Here is a 21,464-nt window from a genome sequence, read left to right on the forward strand (position 1 = left end):
GTATACTTATTCATTTGAACTTGTAACTTACTAAAAAGATAAAGGTTATGGACTTTTTTTTTTAAGGTATGGGCATTTTCTACATGAATTTGCTAATTATACAATTAGCTTATTTAATCAGAGTAGCTTTTTGCAGTTAACCAATTGAGAGAACATGAATTCTTTTGTTTAAAATACATTTATTAGATACTTTATATTAAGCCCCATGTGGTGGGTGTTTAAAGTATAAACTTGAATAAGACATGAATGTCAAGTTTCTGTGTAACCTGCTCACTTGGAGTTAATCTGTGTCTTTTTAATCTGGTGTATTGTTAAGGACATTTAAAGCCTCTGGGCACCTTAGAGCTTCATGCTACCTGGTTTGCAGGAGACATTCATCAAATGCTGTGAAATGAATAAGTCACTGACAGCCAAATGGTAAGACTAGTGAAAAGAAGTTGGCTGTATCTTGAGGCACCAAGTCATCCTGAAATGGCTAGTTGTAGATATACTAGTATAGCTTGAAAAGCTAGGATCTCTTCTTTTGCTGAAATTGTTGGTTGGGCTTAGGTGTATCTAAAATGCCAGTAGTCATTTAAGAAATGTTAGAATTATTTATAAAGTCAAGAGGGCTCTTGACCTAATTTATCTCCTCCCCCTTTTCCCCCCCTTTTTGTTTTCTTTATTGTTGTTTTTATATTTGTGTTTTTTCCCTTTCTTTGTTATTTCTGTTATTGTTTGTTGTTTAATTGAGCTTTTGTGAAGTAGATCTCTAAGCTGCCTTCATTGTCTGTGACTTCAATAGTGGCGTTATATCTTCTTATTTAATTTATTTTCCTATGTCAGAGTTCATAGCTAGTGATGAGAAGAAGTATTATGACTATTTAATCATCACGGTGGAATAGACCTGTGTGCCATTGTTTTTTTACAGGAGTGAAATTATGATGAGAAACCTCATAAGGAGATATTCTTGGTCATTTTATTTTCTCCCCCACGTTTCTCAAATTGTCAAATTATGGTTCCCCCTTGCCAGTATGCACACATGTGCAAGCACATGCGTATGTACATGCATGTGTGCTTACTTGACATGGTCTTTATGTGGTTGATTCTCAGGGGGAACTTACTCCATTTTCCAAGTACTGAAGATGAAGAAGAGAAGGAAGAATTGGAAGGTGACCAAAGGACTGGGCAGCATCAACAAACTATGAAGCCCAGTAGCCCTGTCAAAGACCCTGCACCTCCTGCCTCCCAGCAGATGGCCACAAAGGGGCCATCCAGTCTGCAAGAGGAAGCGATGGAGATAGGTGTGCTAGACGGACAGAAAGAAGGGTGGAATACCAATCAGGAAAAACCTAGTAAGACCTTGATTGAAAGGCCCAGCCAAAATAACATAGGAATTCAGACCATAGAGCCTTCCCTATGGATCCCAGAAACTGTTTCAGCAGCAACCCAGACTGTAAAAAATGTGTGTGAACAGGGGACCAGTACAGTGGATGAGAACTCTGGAAAACAGGATGCCACAGTTCAGACTGAGAAGGGGACTGGTGAGAAACCAACCAGTGCTTCTGGGGATGACACAGAGTCACTCCATAGCCAGGTGAGAGAATTGCCGGGTACCCAGGGGCCTGTTTTCCACTTTCTGGATTCCCATAGAATTAAGTTGTGGTACTTTTACCTAATGATAACCCTTCATAATTTTGTACAGACCAGTAATTAAAAGACAAAAACAATTTATTCAGGATAGAGATAGGGTAGTGAAAATTATGGGTAGCTGTAGCTAATAAATGGTCTTTTAGGGAAAATGGAATAGTGTTAGAGTTTGTCAAGTAGGTCTTTACTAGAAAAGAAAGCCAGGAATATAGTCTGGGTCCTATATTCTTTTAAGTTGTTCAATCTTTTCCTTCCCTCTGCGTCACTTTGTAGCCTTCTTTATAACTATCAGAGCTAATTGCGTTTCCTCCAAGTCTGTTTCACCATGGTTCTCAGGAACTGAGAAAGTAAAATGTAAAGGAGGAAGGAGTAGAAGAAGCATGAAAGATAGTGTATTACAGTATTAGAAACAAAGAATAGTATCAGGAATAGAGAGAGATGGATGGGCACAAGCCTCTAGGTGGCTAGGGACTGCAGAGAGGCTCAGACTAGACTTAATGGGAGGAAAAGCACTGGGGCTGATGAAAGTGAGGCTGGAGGAAGAACAGGTTCTTGGGAATAGAGTAGGGAAGTAGTTCCTAGTTATTGAACACCTGCAGTATGTCAGCATTGTGCTCAAGACAACCCGTGAGGTTGGTATCATTATTCCCATTTCACAGGTAAAGAAACCAGGCTGAAGAGAGGTTAAGTAACTTGCCCAAGATTTTGCCATCAGTAGGTGGCAGAACTGGAATTTGACCTCAGCATGTCTACTTCAGAATCGGTATTCTTTTCATTATGCTATGTTGCTTTTCTATATTTTAATCATGGCCTGTGTAGTCTTGTTCTGTCTATCTTTGCCTCTTCAAAAACTGTTTATATTAGACTTTCATAGTAACCAGTCTGTGAGATCTAAGACCTTACCAATTCATATAGATTCAAATAGCAATAGTCTTTTGGATATAGGGGTTATTAGCATATCAGATCCCATTTTCTGTCTGTTTATTTTAACCCTTAAAGTGTTTGCATTCTGTTGCATAATTTTGGTTTCTCTGCTTTTATAAAAAGTTAAACTTAAAGATAGCAATTATGTGGGAGCCACTGTTTTATATTTTCCTTTTCTTTCTCATATTCTACTTCTCTAAAATAGGCAAGTAATCCCTTTTTCTAGCTCATCATGATGATAGGAGCCAGTGAGCCAGTATGGTTAAGGCCCAAGCTTTGGAATCAGACCACTTCATCTGAATGTTGTGAGGATTAAATGAGATAAGGCATGCAAAGCCCAAAGCTCTGGGCCTGGCACATAGTAAGTGCTCTATCATTGTTGGCTGCTGCTGTCACTACCACAACCACTGCTGATACTTTAGTAGTATACTCCTGTGTTATGCAGAGTGATGTAACAGTTAAGAGCTAGTTGCTTATGCTAAGAAAAAAAAGATGCTAAAAAAAAGATAGAGGTGAATGGGTAGAGTTTCATTTGGGAAAGATGAACAAGTTCATGGTGATGTTAGCACAACAATGTGAACAGGAAAGAGGTTTTCCAAGTGTCAGAGCTTTGTAACTCCCTGCAGTCTGGGTAGGACTCAGGCCAGTGCTTAGAGAATAATATAGGCAGCTACCTTTGACATTCTTTAAATTTTCAAGTGGGTCTGGAGCCAGGTTTTCTATGAAGGGAAAGTATGATTTTATTTTTATTTTGTCTTAGAAATGACAAAATTCTCAAGTTATTTTATCTTTTTTAAAAAATATATTTTTATTGATTTCAGAGAGGAAGGGAGAGGGAGAGAGAGATAGAAACATCAATAATGCCCTGGCCAGTTTGGCTCAGTGGATAGATCAGTTGGCTCAGTGGATAGATCAGTTGGCCTGCGGACTAATGTTTCTCTCTCATTGATGTTTCAAACTCTCTATCCCTCTCCCTTCCTCTCTGTAAAAAAAATCAATAAAATATACTTTAAAAAAGAAACATCAATGATGAGAGAGAATCATTGATCAGCTGCCTCCTGGACGCCCCACAGTGGGGATCGAGCCTGCAACCCAGGCATGTGCCCTTTACTGGAATCGAACCTAGGACCCCTCAGTCCTCAGGCCGACGCTCTATCCACTGAGCCAAACTGGCTAGGGCAAGTTATTTTATCTTTACAGAGATCACTTTTCAGAAGACTATTTAAAGAAAGAATAAGCATAGCTTTCTTTTTATCTGCCCCTTTCCCTTCTCTCCTTTCTTATTCTATCAGACATGTAAGTGTCTCTCGTGTAGTGGTCATTTGTCTTGGTGTTGGTAATGGAAGAATTACAGGGAGGCTTCTTGGCCATATTTCAGGGATATGTAAAGCACCGAAATCTTTCAGACCCTGTGTCCAGGGCCTGACTGTATGTGCCCAGAAAGAGGTCCAGGCTGTCATGGTTCTAACGCAGGGGCCGCTGGCGATTGAGGTGTGACAGAGCAATGCTCCGACCATTCACTAACCAGAGTTGTATGTATAGAAGTATTTAAGGAATTGGTTGAGTAACATTCCATGCTTTTGATTTCATTTTTATTTATTCACATAATTTACATAGCTCCATTTTAGTACATATTTTACCTCTAAGATGGAGTTGGAGTAGGAATTATTCAGGCAAATTATCGAAAGTTGTAGGTAAATTATTACCACATTGTCATGAAACACCCTGAATCACCATTATTGCAGTGGTACATATAATTCTTTGGAAAGACTTGGGTACTTTGACACTGACTACTGAAAGTACAATTAGTCTACTACAGGGGAAGTAAGGGGAGAGAAAAAGTGTGCATTTCCTCTTCAGAATTACAGACCCAGTGGATACAGGGGAGGGTGTGAATGTGGATAAATGTGATATAGGTGTTATGAGAAAACATGTATGTAACAGTTGTCTTAAAAATGTAGGTCTTAATTAAACTATTTAGCTGATTATTATTTATGGTACAACTAGATCAGCAGTTGCCAACCGGTGGTCCGTGAGGTCCAAAATGATCTAGATGCAAAATCCTAATTTGCTAATATTTTCTGTTTCTGGACACTAGTTCAGCTCTTTAGTTATAATCTATTATTTGGAATAGATTCAATATTATATTTTTAATTCTAGGATAAATCAGTGTGTCTTGTTCCAGGTATAATTCAACTATGGTTTTATTTACTAATGCTGGTAAAACAGACTTCACTGAGATCAACAGATGTCATTCTGGTTTACATAAAGTCCTAAAGAATGCCTTTTATCTATAGAGCTGTTTCAAGTATAAACTTGTAAAAGTCAACATCAAAATCAGAAAGATCAAAATTTAAAATCAATGTACTTTTAGGTGATCAAAGTTTTACTTAAATATCTTAAGTATAAGTGCTAGATGTTATGATTTTGATTTAGACAAAAATAGGTCATTTTTGGTGACACTGATACAGATTCTTCTAGCGTATAGGTGGTCCAACCCTGTTTTTATCTGTAGGTGAATGCAAAACAAAGCAGCTGGAAAACTTTATCACACTAGGTTCATGGAACCTCTGCACAGTGTTCATCATGAAGAAGTTGACTTGCAACTCTGCCAGTTTGCAGTGAGACCCATGTTTGTGTTCTCCATTTGCCTCCACAGGGAGAGGAAGAGTTCGATATGCCTCAGCCTCCACGTGGCCATGTCTTGCATCGGCACATGAGAACAATCCATGAGGTTCGCACGCTTGTCACTCGTGTCATCACAGATGTGTATTATGTGGATGGAACAGAAGTAGAAAGAAAAGTTACTGAGGTACTATATACTGTGGGTCTATGTGGCAAATTTCTTTCAATAGAAAAATTACTCTGTCACTTCATGCCACCTCCCCAAGCCCCTTTCCTGAGCAACTAGCTACTAAAACACTTTGTTTTCCTCCATCTTTTTAATAGAAATATGTAAGAACCAGCGTAGAAACTAAGAGTCCTGAATTCTGTCTTTTCTAACCATGCGTTTGCTGTTGACCTTTGGCTGGTTATTTAACCAGTCACATCATGCTTTCCATTTTTATAAAGAATAGATGGATAAATCTCTGTCCTATATAAATATAAAGATTTTATGTATTATTTTTAATCTTTGGAAACTCTAATGAAATTTAGAATTTCCTGCTAGGCTGCATATGTTTTCTCACAGTTTATCATTGTTTTCTCACGTGTTTTCATATTTACTCATGTGTCCTTTCTTGGTCTTCATCAAATGTGGTTATGGACCTGTTGGTAAGCCATATACCTTTATTTGTCAGGGTTCATATGGACTCATTCCCAGTGTCAGCATAATATTAGCATTTATTGACTATTATATTGGACAGTGTTATATGCTGACTTTGTTTACATCTAATACTGAGATTAGACAGATTTTCTAGACTGGCACCTTTCTTGATATTATATTAATATTTGGGAACCATTTTATTTAATTGATAAGAGGCACAGCTGTTTTCTTCCTTCACTCAGGCACTTTTGTTTAATTCTGCCAGCTAGTCATAGAGGAAGCTGTACTCGGAGAATTAAACTATGGTATATAGTTTTATTAAATGGAATATATTATTGCTATTGCTTATTAATGGGCCATTGTGGCTCTCGTGTCAGAAAGCATTTGACATTACTTTGAGAAATTGTCTTATATTCTTTATTTATTGTATACCAAATAATAATAATCCCAGAAATATTTCTTTTAAAATGTTGATTCATCTTCAATTTTATGTTTGCATACTATTTTTCAATGTTATTATTATTTTGTAAAAATTATGAACTTAGGAGCTTTATAGAAAAATAATTTGCTTTCATGTAAAGGTTTTGTAACCGTTGCAGTTACAATGAACTCTGTGCCAGGTGCTATATCAAGTGTTACACGTATTACTTAATTGGTTATATGGTGCTTTGTAGAGTATATTTCTGGAAACAGCAGGCCTCCTAGATACTCTGAGGGGAAAATAAAGTTCCGTGTCATAAATATTTCTTAATGTAATATTTATCGTACCCCATGGGAAACATTGCCATAATTAAATAAAAGAATGATAATGACATTTATAGAGCACTAACTATTCTAAGGAATTTAAATGATTTAATTTATTTAATCCTCAGTTAGCTATGACATAGATATTGTTATTCCCATTTTGCAGATGAAGAAGCTGAGGGACAGCAAGTTAAAATAAACTGCTTAAGGCTACATAGCTAATAAAGGAACTAGAATTCAATCCAGACAGCCTAGTTCCAGAGCCCACCTTCCTAAGTACTACACTATGCTGCCTTTTAAAAATATATATTTTTATTGATTTCAGAGAGGGGGAAAGAGAGAGAGAGAGAGAGAGAGAGAGAGAGAGAGAAACATCAATGATGAGAGAGAATCATTGATTGGCTGCCTCCTGCACACCCACATTGGGGATCAAGCCTGCAACCTGGGCATGTGCCCTGACTGGGGATCAAATCATGACCTCCTAGTTCATAGGTTGATGCTCAAGCACTGAGTCACACCAGCCAGGCTATTATGCTGGCTTTTAAGAGTGAAAGTGATGTATTCTGAAAGGAAGAAGGGAAATTTTGATAAAATCTTTCTGGATGATGGCCAGAAGGTATTTGAGTTGTACACTGAAGGCTTAGGATACTGGAAGATAAGGGGAAAAGGCATTCTTATACAAGGCTTGATGAGCAAAGGCAGAGAAGCAGAAAGTAGAGAAAACACAGGTGTGAACAGTCTAATTGGTGTGCAGCACAAAGATGTGTAGTGGTGTGAAGGTGGACAGGTTGAGGTTAGAGGACTCTGGGAACTTTCCTTCCTTCATCTCTTGCAGCCCTTGTTTATCATCTTTTAAAGATTTTATTCATTTATGTACCAGCAGGTTCTTTTTACTAAGATCCTAGTACTATGATAGGCACTGGGAGTATGAAGATAAAAAGACAGGGGAGTGTTTCTGTTCTCTAGGAGTTTATACTTCACATGCAACAAATCCAAAACTTGTTGGTTGCTGTAGTGGAGGGGTGGAAAGCTGTGTTAGGAAGAGGGATGGAGTCCACTAGCCTACCTGAAGGTGGCTAAAAGGCCTCATGGAATATGTAGTGCCCAATAGTGTGGCAAATAACATTGAGGGGTGGAGGAGAAGGACAGTGCAGGCAGAAGAAAAAGTTAGGTAAATATGTAGGTGGCATGGCATGCTTAATGAATATTTAGAAGCTCAGTATGACAAGAACAGTAGGATAGGGAATAATGAGAGAGGATGCTGTTGAGGTTGGTAAGGGCCCAGAGCATAAGAACTCTGTGTACCATAGAAAGGAATTTAGATTTTATCTTCTTTGTGATGGAGAGCCATTAGAGAATTTGGAGGAAAAGGAGTGATATACTTAGATTAGAGTTGGACACTGAAAGTTTTATATACTGGGAGCTAAGGGGAAAGGGCATTCTGTATAGAAGGCTCAGTGAGCAAAGGCACCATTGTTATTAATTAACTAGAGGCCTGGTGCACGAATTCATGCATCAATGGGGTCCTCGGCCTTGCCTACCAGATCAGGCTGAAACCAGCTCTCCGACATCCCCCGAGGGGTTCTGGATTGCACAAGGGAGCAGGCCAGGCCCAGAGACCCTACCAGTGCACAATTGGGGCCGGGGAGGGACCACAGGAGGGCTCCAGGGTGTGTCTGGCCTGTTTTCTCAGTTCCGATTGGCCAGACCCCAGCAGCAAGCTAACCTACCGGTCAGAGTGTCTGCCCCCTGGTGGTCAGTGCACGTCATAGCGACTGGCTGACCAGTTGACTATCTGCCCCCTGGTGGTCAGTGCACATCATAGAAACTGGTCTACCGGTCGACTATCTGCCCCCTGATGGTCAGTGCATGTCATAGTGAGCAGTTGAGCGGCCTTAGCATATCATTTGCATATGACGCTTGGATTGGTTGAACGGACAACCGGACACTTAGCATATTAGGCTTTTATTATATAGGATAAATTGCATGTTGGGTAAGTTAGATTGGCAACAGTGTAAATGGATTGGAGTGCGTTGAGGTTAGAGGCATAGTCAGACAAGAGGTAATGAGTGTCAAGTTAGGACAGTGGCAGTAAGCGTTGAGAGAAGAGACATAGGTACAAGAAATACATAGACTCTGGGGAATTCCTGAATGTGGGGATTGAGGGAGAGGGAATAAATCATATTAGAATCATATTAAATGTCTGGGCTTTTTGCCTGAGCAGCTGGATATATGGTGGTACCATATACTGAGATAGAGAATATAAATAGGACACAGTTTGAAAGAGAAGATCCTACTTCAATAAATATTTACTAAGGGCCTCTTCTGCAGAAGGTACTATGCTAGATTTGGGGGATATGTCCAGGAAAGAAGATAGTTCTGATCTCTGTCTTCATGTGGCCTCTGTAGTCTAGTAGGAGAGACATACAAGAAAACAAGTAAGTAAATACATTGAAAACATCATAGCAGGACAACTTGAAGCCCGGGCCTAAATCATATAAAAGCAATAGCTTCGATTGCTGGACAGTTGCAAAGGCAGGTATAGCTGGCTACTGCTTTTTGAGCCTGCTCTCTAACTGAAACACACCTGGAGTCCCAGCCTTCTGTGCAAGCCTTGCCCCTACACATTTACCATGACCAGGAGAAGTAATTAACTTACATTCTGGGTTCACAACACCTGTTTCTTTTCTTTCTTCTTTTTTTTTAAAATATATTTTATTGATTTTTTACAGAGAGGAAGGGAGAGGGATAGAGAGTCAGAAACATCGATGAGAGAGAAACATCGATCAGCTGCTTCCTGCACACTCCCCACTGGGTATGTGCCTGCAACCAAGGTACATGCCCCTGACCGGAATCGAACCTGGGACCCTTGAGTCCGCAGGCCGACGCTCTATCCACTGAGCCAAACCAGTTAGGGCCACAACACCTGTTTCAGTCAAATGACCTTGGCAGATGATGCTGACCGGACCCAGCTAGAGCAGTCGAGTTGAATGATAAGAGATGGTGATTGGAGAAGGGTATGTTTATGATTGAGATTTTTGGAGGTGGTGCATTTTCTGTTATTGACCCTAGTAACAGATGGATGATGTAGAGTAGAAGAAATGGTTAATGGTGGTCATTAGACCAGGAAACTTGGGAGTTGCTGGATGGGTCATTTGATGGGTGTAAGTCACAGAGAATGATGGCAGAAGTAGAGGTGGGGAGGGAAGGGAGGCTATGTACCAGGAGTTGAGGTGTTTATACACGAGAGGGAGTGATTGGAGGGTGTTGGTGAGTAACAGGGAAAGGGAGAGGAAAGTTTAACAGAATGGCAAATAGTGGTTTGGTAGGGGCAAGAGGTGGTGAAAGAGAAATGGTCTGTTAATGGCAATGGGGAGCAAAGAGGCCTCTCATCTCCAAACTCTTGAATTGAGGTTTGGTTGAGAAAAATCAGCCTCTGCTAGAGAGAGCTGCAGAGAATGTCAGGTCACTGGGGATAGCCAGGGTTCATTCATCGAGGCAGGAAATGGACAGATTTGAGTGTTGGATGGGTTAAATTTCAGATGTCCTTGGGGAAGAGTTTAGTAGGCATTTGCATCTGAGAGTTTGGAGCTGAGTGATCATTGTGTTGTGGATAGTCAGGAATGGGTCTGGTAAGACTAGCCGGGGAAAGCATGGAAGGTTGGGAAAAGGAATGACCACAGAGTCTTGGGAAATACCAATTTTAAAGGAATAAACTGAGGAAGAAGAACCCAAATACAAACATAAATCGAAGTAGCCAAAGGGGTAGAATAAAAGGAAGAGAAAATGACTTATAGATTCTAAAGGAGGACATATTTTCAAGAAGGGAATGGTCCAAAATATTTATTTAGTCATCTCATAGCATTGTTTAAATGTGTGTTCATACTGTCTCCCAGAAAGATTGCAAGCTCTCTGAGGGAAGAGTGTATCATATATATATATATATATATATATATATATATATATATACACACACACACACACACACACACACACACACATATATATATATATATATATATATATATATATATATATATACACATACACACACACACACATACATACATACACATACACAAACACACACATGTTTTAAATCCTCACCTGAGGATATTTTTACATTGATTTTTAGAGAGTGGAAAAGAGAGGGAAAGACAGAAATATCAATGTGAGAGAAACACATCGTTTGGTGCCTCCTGCATGAGCCCTGACCAGGGCCTCTGGGGAGGAGCCTGCAACAGAAGTACACGCCCTTGACCAGAATCGAACCTGGGACCCTTTGGGCCCCTGGCTGACACTCTATCCACTGAGCCAAACCGGCTAGGGCTATTTTTTGACAGTTAGTACAGTAATGCACTAGAGCAGAAAGGCTGATGTGCAGTTCCTGTCAGTAATTTCTCAGTCCTGTGCCATAGGGGACATTGATGATTGATTATAGAACCTTCTCCCATGAGCCTGGGAATTAGTCTTGGAAAGCTGCTTAAACTGGGCTCCAGGCAACCACTATCAGTCCATCAAAGTAGGCAAGTGAGATAGTCATTTTGACATTCCTGTCCTCTAGAGTTACTGAAAACTCATATATTTTGATTATCTTTTTATCTTAATTTTTAAAATAGTAATACAATTTTTAGCCTATCATTTTTTAATTTCCTTGATCACTTATTGAAAGGTAATATAAAATACCTAATCTCAAAAGAACAGGTAATGCTACACACTGCTAATCAAGTACCAGAATGGCTCCCAACCACTAATTTTTCTTCTCTGACTACCTACCTCCTTCCTTACCTGCCTTTCAGACAGGGACTTACCTCTGTCCTCTGGGTAAGAAGCACTGCTGTTTCTTGGTTGCCAAAGGTTGTGAATTTGTCCAGTAAAAAGATAACTAACAGTTCAGGATAGAGGTCTCTTTCTTCCCAATCTTATACCACCTCTATTTTTTATTATTTTTTATTATGCTATAATGTAATCTCTGTAGAATGCATAGGTCTTATTCAGTTCAGTGGTTTTTAACAGTTATATGTAACCACTATCCTAAACAAGATGTAGAACATTTCCATTATTCCTGATTTCCATCTTTCTGAATTGAAATTTCTTGCCATCTCTAGGATTTTCCATCCATCACATTAGCATTATGTTATTGTGGTTTCTTTCAGCTTTCGTATCCGTTTCTTCCTTGCAGGAGACTGAAGAGCCAGTTGTAGAGTGTCGGGAGTGTGAATCTGAAATTTCCCCTTCAAAGACTGGGGGCTCCTCAGGGGACCTGGGGGATATCAGCTCCTTTTCCTCCAAGGCGTCCAGCTTACTCCGCACATCAAGTGGGACGAGTCTCTCAGCCATTCACAGCAGTGGCAGCTCAGGGCGAGGAGCCGGACCACTCAAAGGGAAAACCAGCGGGACAGAACCCGCAGATTTTGCCTTGCCCAGCTCCCGAGGAGGCCCAGGAAAACCGAGGTGCAGACAGGGTCCCCAGAGAGAGAGCCACAGCAGGGGCAGGGTTGCTGACATTTTATATATCACAGAAAAAGGGGAGTAATGGGAAAATCCCCCCATCCTCCATCTAGGATTAATTGATGCCTTTTCTCCTCTTGTGTTCCTGTCCTATTTGGGGTTGGCCTGGGAGGTAGACTTCCTTAGAAAAGGTGGAAAAGCAGGTGATGGGACTTTGACAATGCTGGCATATGCTCCTGCCACCCCCATTTCCTGCAGCCTACAAGTGTTTTGATTGGGAATACAGAAAGTTTGGGGTAGTGGCCCAACTTGACACATCCCCTCGCTTTTTGTTACCCTCGGCAGAGGTCCAGAGCCTGAAGTAGAAGAGAAGGCAGGGCAGAAACACGGTGCTATTTTTGAGGGCAGCAGTAGGAAGCTTTGTCAGGGGAATAGACTTGCGTAGAGGAGCATGTCCTTTACTTGTTATCCACATTCCCACTCCCCAGCTGATACTTTGGTGGTGGGTGTGGACCAGCTTCCTGCTGCCCTGGAGGCCCAGCACATGCTGGCCTGGCATGTAGTCTGAGGGCCAAGGGGAGACTTTGGGGAAAGGATTCAGTAGCAGGTGCTATCAGACTAACCTGTCTTCATTCTCTAGTCCTAGAAAAGGGGTCAGTCAGACAGGGGCGCCAGTGTGTGAGGAGGATGGTGATGCAGGCCTTGGCATCAGACAGGGAGGGAAGGCTCCAGTCACGCCTCGTGGGCGCGGGCGAAGGGGCCGCCCGCCTTCTCGGACCACTGGAACCAGGTACCCGGGTAGTGTGAGACATACTTAGTCTATGACTTGTTTAGAAAAAAAGGGCGAAGAGAGAAGAGAGGGGATTAGAGAGTATGTGGGGTGTCAGGAGGGAGAAGAGGGACCCACACTGACTGGGGAGTGGGCAGGGATCAGAGTGAGGCTGCTGCGAGAGCAGGCTTATGCCTGTGATGGGGTTATCAAAGAATGGGCTGAAGAGACCCATGGACAAAGGAGTGGGAAGATTGCTAGATACGTCTTCTCTCTTCTTATTCTCACTGCCTTCTCCTATTTCTTATTTCTTATTAGAGAAACAACAGTGCCTGGCCCATTGGGCATAGAGGACATTTCACCCAGCATGTCGCCAGATGATAAGTCCTTCACCCGTATCACGCCCCGAGTGCCAGACTCCACCAAACGCGTAGACACGGGTGCTGGTGCTTCGCGTCGAAGTGACTCTCCGGAGATTCCTTTCCAGGCTGCTGCTGGTCCTTCTGATGGCTTAGATGCTTCCTCTCCAGGCAATAGCTTTGTAGGGCTCCGTGTTGTTGCCAAGTGGTCATCCAATGGCTATTTTTACTCTGGGAAAATCACACAAGATGTCGGAGCTGGGAAGTATAAGTTGCTCTTTGATGATGGGTACGAGTGTGATGTGTTGGGCAAAGACATTCTGCTGTGTGACCCCATCCCGTTGGATACGGAAGTGACAGCCCTCTCGGAGGATGAGTATTTCAGTGCAGGTAATAAAAGAAGCATCTGTAGAGATTACTGCTCTGGGGCAGTCCTCTGCTGTCAGAAATTCTGTTCTTGCAGCACTGGTTAATTGCATCATTGGCTGTTTTGTTGGTCTCTGTTGTTTTTGAGTAAACTTGTTATTTTGGAATAATTCTGTATCTACAGAAAATTTGCAAAGTACAGGGTACTGATAGTACAGAGTTCCCTTATATTTCTCACCCACTTTCTCAACTTTCTCTTAAGTTAGCATTTGTCAAAACTAAGAACCAACCTTGGCTTATTACTATTAACTAAATTCCAGACTTCATTTGGATTTTGCCAGCTTTTCCATGTCCCTCTCTGTTTGAGGATCCAGCCCAGGGTGACCACCACATTGCATTGGGTCCTCGTGTCCTTCGACCGCCTCTCAGCTGTGACAGTGTCGGAATCTTTTCTTGGTTTTTATGACCTTGACAGTTTTGAGGAGTACTGGTCAGGTATTTTGTAGAATATTTGGGTTTGGGTTTGTCTTACGTTTTTTCCTGATTAGATTGGAGTTATGGTTTTTTAAAAGAATGCTGCAGAGGTGAAGTTCCCTTTTCATCACATCACGTGGGGGAGGAGGGTGCGTGACCTCCACCCGCCGTCAGTGGTGCCTTAACCTTCAGCACTGGGATAAGGTGGTATTTGCAGGTTTTTCCACCGTGAAGTTAGTGCTTTTCCCTTTCCATTCTCTGTTCTTTCACCAGTGACTTTTAAACTTACTGCCTGCCCTGCTGGGAATCTAGTAGGTGAGTGTGGCAAATACATTGAGATACTTTTGCTGAAGAAGTAGTGTTTAGTGCCTGCACACCCACTACTTGCTTTCTGGTTTGGACAATGTGCCTTTTTATTTTCAAGTGGCCAGTCCCTGTACTGGTGACAGTGAGAGATTTATATTTGTTATGAGTTTCCTGTGCCAGTTCTTTGAATATATTACCTCTTTTCTGTGAACTGAGTTGGAGATACATGTTGTATTGAGTTTGTCATTTGAAATCATCCTTTCTGGGGATTTTTTGGGAACATGAATTAGGATATAAGAGGCAAAAATGCCTCCCGATTGAAATCTCTCCAGACTCTTGTGGTTTGCACTCCTGAGTAGTTGGTGTTTGCCCCTTTATTTCAGTGTTCAATGGGCCACTTCACCATCGAGTTCTGGTTAACACTTAGTTCTGGTGGCATCAGTTTGCAGCAAGGGGTTGAGGTCTTTTTGACCTGTGACCTATAGTTTGTATCAGATGCATTCATTCTTCTTTGAGGTGTAAAACCACTCTTGGAGCCCACATTTGGCCCTCGTAAGACAGAGACGCTTCTGTGTCCGAGTGAATTATGGCATCAAGGGTGGGGACCCTGTGTCCCATTATTGAGGCTGTCCATAATGTCAGCACTGGACTGCTTCTGGGTCTAGCTCTTCATTAGCTTGAAGTAGATTGTTGGCCTTGGGCTTCTTTTTGCTTTTGAGGGGATCTTTGTGATTTATGTGGTGATCGAGATCTAAGCCAGGAGATGAACAGGCAGGAGAAAGAGGTATTCTGTGGCACACAGAACGAGAGAACCAAGGCCTGTTTTCTCCTCTGTATCTTTTTCCTTAGTGGCTTAGGTTCTGGGTTTCTTTTAGTCATTCATTCAAGCATAGGCTAACGAAGAGAACAAATGGATCTTTCTGTTTGTGGGAATGAAAAACTGTTTATATTAATGCCCTAGTTTTATATATGTGTTACGTGTGTGTATGTATAAATTATTTATTGCTTGATAGAGGGGAAGGAGTATTATCTTTTTTATAGGATTGGAAATGGATCTTGCCAAAAATTACACACTTAGTGGTAGCAGAATTGGGCCTAGGTGCAGATCCCCTCAATTCTAGCCCCGTTTCCTTTACACCCCACATTGTGTTTTTCTAACTAACCTGAAGGCCTTACATTTAAGTTCTGAATTAGAGCAAGAGCAGGAAAGTAGATAATAGGGAAGTAAGATTAGGCAGGATTTATTTTTTTCCTTTGTTCTATCTTTATTTTTATTTTGCTACACAGACATAAACACACAGACACATGCTCTCTTAGATGATGTCCTCTTTCACCTATAGCTTAACTTAAGAATTATTACTCAGCCTCGAAAGAAGCCAAGAATTAGTAGGCTATAATGGGATAATTAAGAAACCACATGCCATTTCATTTCAAGAACCATTGAACCACCTACAACCCATGAAGGTGGGCTTTAGGAAGATTTATTTATTTATTTATCCTCACCCGAGGACATGCTTTTCCATTAGAGAGAGAGAGGAAGAGAGAGGGAGAGAGAGAAACATTGATCTGTTGCTTCCTGTATGTGCCCTGACCAGGAATTGAACCCACCACCCTTTGGTGCACGGGACGACGCTCCAACTAAACGAGCCTCACTCACCAGGGCTAGGAAGCTTTGTTTTATAAGTAAAGGGTTCCTTCTGTTGAGAGACTTTCCATGTCCCGATGTCAGGGTCCTAGCTACATGTATCCTAAGTGGTGGGATTTGAGATTGACAACTGGGGTTTTGTTAAAAGCCTAACTTCAGCCCACTGTTGGATCACCTGATTCCCGTACTTAGCCTGTTCTGCAAAGCAGAGCCTTTGTGAGTGGGTGCTGGGCAGCCTAAAACAACAGCAAGCTTCTTTATGTTTTCTTCACCAGGCGTGGTGAAAGGGCATAGGAAGGAGTCTGGAGAGCTGTACTACAGCATTGAGAAAGAAGGCCAAAGGAAGTGGTACAAGCGAATGGCTGTCATCCTGTCCTTGGAGCAAGGAAACAGACTGCGAGAGCAGTATGGCCTTGGCCCTTATGAGGCAGTGACGCCCCTCACCAAGGCAGCAGATATCAGCTTAGGTGAGACCGGTGCCTCTGGGCTCCTGTGTGTGGGAGGAGTGGCTTCTAGAGCATTCAGCAATCTCCCATAAGCCTTACTGTCCCCTGTGGTTTATGAGATGGCGATGAGCCGTCATTTTCTGGAGCTACTGCTTGTCTTTATTTCCATCCCAGGACCGAATGGTCAGTCCTCAGATTGTGCTGGCTCCCCAGTTCTGTTGGGGAACACACACATGTCAGTCACGGCAGAGATGGGAACAGGAAATATGGAGGCCTTGAAAGGCCTCTGCCCCGTGGGAGGCTGGTGAAAGGTCATGGTGGTATCTAGGTCAGGCTCTACCCATCTTCTTGGAGTTCAGGGCTTAGATAGAGAAGCTGACCAACCTCTGGCTTACCCTGTCACAGATAATTTGGTGGAAGGGAAACGGAAACGGCGCAGTAACGTCAGCTCCCCAGCCACCCACACTGCCTCCAGCAGCAGCAGCACGACCCCGACCCGGAAGGTCACGGAAAGCCCGCGTGCCTCCACCGGAGCTCTCTCAGGCAAAAGGAAACTTATCACATCTGAAGAGGAACGGTCACCTGCCAAGAGAGGCCGGAAGTCTGCCACTGTGAAACCTGGTGAGGGCTCCCCCTTGCCTCCTCCCTCAGACCATGGCCCGATGGAGTTTGATAGGAGGCACTGTCTCCTCTGTCCTGGCTCCTGTGTTGGAGGCCCTCGCCAGCCCACAGGTGGCACTCAGACAGCTCTCTGCACACCCTCCCCCATTTCCCAGCAGAGTGCAGTGGGGGTGGATAGAGACAGTCTCGATCGGAAACATTAGTTGACTTCTCTGTAGGTTCTAGGAGGGAAAGGAGAAATACTGAGTTTTAAGCAGATTCAAAATAGGTGAAATTCCACCTGTTCAAAAAGGTGGAAATCAGTCTTCGATCTGATCTCTTCCTTTCCCGGCACCATCTTCTGCCTCTGGAAACTGCTTCCTTCTCACCTTCAGGGCCTCAGGGCCTGCATCTCCCCTCTCCCTACTGTCCCTCAGACAACCCCTTTCCGTCCTTCATGCTTCTTATTAATAGAGTTCAACCATCTGTTGTTGACTGAGTCTCTGCTGTGACGCAGCCCAGCCTCTGTGGGTTGTGGGGAGGCAGAGGTCCAGGCCTGAGCACCTGCCCTGAGGGAGCTCAGTCCAGCCGAGGAGGAAGTTGATGGCTTTATTGTCCGGCAGCAGAGCTCCCCTTGTTTCCTGTGTATTTGAGTTGTGTCATCTCCGCATCTGTCCAGCAACTCTGCTGAGCTTCAGGGCATGTGAAGCATGGACCTCAGTGCTTCATACATATTACCTCATAGCATCCCCATGAGGGACAGGTGCTAGAGTTCACCTTCCAGTTAAAGAATCTGAGGCACAGAAAAGTCTTCCAAGGTGATCCAGAATTCAAACGCAGGCCAACTGACTGTGACGTCCAGGCTCATACGTGCTGCGTCACCCTGTTCTCTTGCTGCTGGTTTTATTTTAGGGAGGCATGACCTGTCTGTCATCTTAGCCTCCTAATGAGCCTACGATTCAGCTTCTCCAAGTCAGGTACTCATTTTCTTCTCAAGGATTTATTGGGTGCACTCCGAGCATGGGTGTTCCGGGAGTCCTGGACTGGCTGGGTCACTTCCCTCCCCCCAGGTGTTGGAAACTGGCACAGTTGAAGCAGGCTGTTTTGATGTGGCTCCATCAACATGTAAAAAATACATTTACTATCAAGTATTCTATGCACCATTTTGGTGACGTCAGGGTTTATCTTTTGGGGACATTTCTTGGTAATAAAAAGTGGATGTCATTTATGAAAACAATGTATACATTGTCATGACTGTAAAATATATAAGTTAAGTTTTGTTCTAGGTTGTTGGCCATAGGAATGAACGGTCTTTGGTGAAAAGTCCATCAGGACATTGCCTACCCATCTGTCATGCCCTGGCCATGGTTTGTATCCATCTAGTAACTCCGCCTCTGTCTCTCTCAGGTGCGGTGGGGGCAGGAGAGTTCGTGAGCCCCTGTGAGAGTGGAGACAACATGGGTGAACCCTCCACCCTGGACGAGCACAGAGGGCCTTTGCCTCTCAACAAGACCTTGTTCCTAGGCTATGCCTTTCTCCTTACCATGGCCACAACCAGCGACAAGCTGGCCAGTCGCTCCAAACTGCCAGATGGTCCTTCAGGAAGCAGCGAGGAAGAGGAAGGTAAGGCCCTAGGGAGACCTGGGGGCTCTGCCACGTGCACGTCCTTCATTTCCACTCACTTTATGTGCCTAGTGGTCCCTAGCCATCTGTAGAGCAGGCAGGACAACTGGCAACTGGGGTCGTGGTCAGGAAAAATTAATATAACCCTGATTCTTGGTTTGTAGACTATTTTCACAAAATTCTTCTTAGTAAGTGGTTTCTCAAAACAATTCCTGTTAGGCAGATGGGAGATAGATCTTTTCATCTGTTTTACAGATGAGGAAACAAGCTTGGAGGTTAAATAACTGCTTTCTGTCCACAATAATGGTAGATTTGGGACTAGAACCCAGTGTTCATTTTACCTACTACAGTCATCCAAGACAGGTTTCTGAATCCCCATCTGTGTTCTAGGGGCAACTGCCAGAGAAAACCCATGTGGGGAGGGGAAGTTCATTCTCTTGAGTTCTGTGTAAGACTGGGACGATGGGGTGCCCAGGGCCCCGGGGGATTTCAGAGAAACTGCTTCTAGGCCTTTCAACTCCTCTACCTCTCTTCAACCTTAAACTAAATCTATACATTGTATTTATGTGTTGTCTGTTACTTAGGGTTTGAGTGAAGGCTTCAGTGGGGAGAGGTAGAGTTATTTCAGCTGTGTGTGATCTAGGAGAGGAAATGGACAGATACAAATGTATATACACTTAATAATTAAGTAATTGGCGGCTGTATCCAAATGTAGCTGTTCTCACACACTAAGGGTCCAAGTGGAATTATGTTTTCTACAAGGTTCACGTTCTGGCTAATGTTGAGTCTTACAAAAGGGAATCAAATTAGGGAACCTGGTGACCACGAGAGCACCACTGCAGGTGTGTGATGGCTGGCATTTCAGGTGTGTGGATGGCTCTTTCCTAACCAACCCAAACTGGCTCTTGGCAACTGCAGCCACGTGGGGCTCTGCACAGGGACATGGGAAGGGTGGTCAGGAAGTTGCAGTTAAGTTTTATGCTCCCTGGAAGGTGCTTAAACAGAGTCGTCAGTGTAGAGGCTGTAGGGTGTGGAGTTTCAAGGTTAAGTGTACACCAGGCCTCGTCTGTCAGATAGAAGTCAGGTAGGTACAATGGGAGATAAGGTATGTGAGGACTTTCCTAGTCAAGAAGGTGGTTTTACTTTGATCATAAGTAATTGGGAGTCCCTTGAGGATTCTGGGAAGAGGTTTGTCATGACATCAAAAGTGTTTGTGGTCTTGCTTTATTTTGCTTTCACAATATTACTGGACTCTAGTCTTTATTCTCCAACACACTCCTCAACCCTTCCCTGGACCAGGGCTTCACAAGGCAGTTTTGTAGATGTTTTATTTGTTGGTATATCATGGTCAAGAAAGCTAGTTTTGGTATGAATTGCAGACTGTCCAATTCCTTAAAAACCTGTGAGCCTGTGTGAGATCTTATAAACTCGACCCATAAAAATTCCTTCTATTCTCCCTTGCTGGTACAGCAAATGTTTTTAATCCCCCCCCTGTAACCATGAGTGAGGAGAGGTAGGCCTTGTGAAAATGAGGAGGAATTTGGACAGTTTTTTAGAGAGATCTCATGGAAATTGTGGTAATGGTGAAAATGTCTGCTTTATGTTGTTCTTTCATCCTTGGAAATTCCCCCAACTGTACCAAAATCCTTGATCTTTTTGGCATAACAGAATGTTTAGAGGTTCCTCAATCTCAAGAAGCCTAGAGACACTTGCACTAAAACAACCCTCTGTAGTTTTCAAGAAACTATGTGATATGTTTTGCAGATAAATGGGAATCTCTTTGATGCCAGGAGCTCAGTAAAACATTTTAATTTAACTTGAGACATTTATTAAATATTTAAGAACATTGAACCCTGTCTTGGTAGGTGGCATACCATTGGGGACCCATCAGCCACAGGGAGTGACTCTGGAGTTGGTTTTATTTAGTATATTTATCCTTGATTTAAATGAGGGGATTAAAAACCTATTTATTTTAGCCTCTGGTTGGTCAGGGTCACTTAAATCCAAACAGATTCAGAAACATTAGAAAAATGGACTGCCTAGACCTAGGTAATATTTGATCACACAAATGCAAGGAAATACAAGTGGTAATTAAATACGTCAAGGCTAGAACAGTGCTGGATGAAGCAGACATAAGACATAAGTCTTGAGAAAAGTAAAGGACCTCCGCAGGGACTCAGCAGTGGAGTGGTTGGCACTGAAAACTCTGACATGATATATTCAGATGGGGCAAAGGATACAGTGACAAAACAGAGAAGTACTCCTTTTAGAACTTCCAGTTTGCTTTCATTTTGAGAAAAATGTGGAGAATGCTGAGTCAAGAAAAGAGCAATAAAAGTGAATAGGCCAGCCAATCTTAGACCTACTCAAGGTGTAGAGGCCCGAGTTTGGGGCAGTAACATTGCCTGGGGAGCTCCAGCAGGCAGGGCGGGCACCGGAGGGGGAGCCATCGCTGCAGGGGTCTGCTGGGGAAGGTGAATGGTCCTGGCATTGAACTTTTATGCATTTGGTTGGGTTTTTTATTTGTGATAAGTATGTTGGCACTTAATTTCACAGAACCCCTAATTAACTAAAATCTCTATCTTTTTTTTTTTTTTTTTAATGTGTTATTTATATACTAGAGGCCCGGTGCACGAAATTCGTGCGGTGGGGGGGGGGGTGTCCCTCAGCCCAGCCTGCACCCTCTCCAATCTGGGACCCCTTGAGGGATGTCCGACCGCCCGTTTAGGCTCGATCCCAGTGGGACAGTCGGACATCTCTCTCACAATCCAGGACTGCTGGCTCCCAACCACTCGCCTGCCTGCCTTCCTGATTGCCCCTAACCGCTTCTGCCTGCCAGCCTGATCACCCCCTAACCACTCCC

The 21,464-nt window shown here is 43.0% G+C and overlaps 1 protein-coding gene across 4 annotated transcripts in view; it reads left to right on the plus strand.

The window, feature by feature from the left end:
- TP53BP1 (tumor protein p53 binding protein 1) overlaps window positions 1-21,464 on the plus strand; it is a 91,178-nt gene that overhangs the window by 65,871 nt on the left and 3,843 nt on the right. For 2 of the 4 annotated variants that reach the window (XM_080674516.1, XM_080674517.1), the window contains 8 exons: window positions 1,093-1,576; window positions 5,213-5,365; window positions 11,745-12,016; window positions 12,654-12,803; window positions 13,101-13,531; window positions 16,208-16,399; window positions 16,784-16,999; window positions 18,386-18,601. In XM_080674516.1, coding sequence (XP_080530642.1) covers window positions 1,093-1,576; window positions 5,213-5,365; window positions 11,745-12,016; window positions 12,654-12,803; window positions 13,101-13,531; window positions 16,208-16,399; window positions 16,784-16,999; window positions 18,386-18,601 — 2,114 coding nt within the window. The remainder of the gene's footprint in view (window positions 1-1,092; window positions 1,577-5,212; window positions 5,366-11,744; window positions 12,017-12,653; window positions 12,804-13,100; window positions 13,532-16,207; window positions 16,400-16,783; window positions 17,000-18,385; window positions 18,602-21,464) is intronic. The other 2 variants (XM_080674518.1, XM_080674519.1) reach the window with 1 other exon arrangement.

This window comes from Plecotus auritus, assembly GCF_963455305.1.
Source record: "Plecotus auritus genome assembly, chromosome: 1".
Classification (NCBI taxonomy): Eukaryota; Metazoa; Chordata; class Mammalia; order Chiroptera; family Vespertilionidae; genus Plecotus; species Plecotus auritus.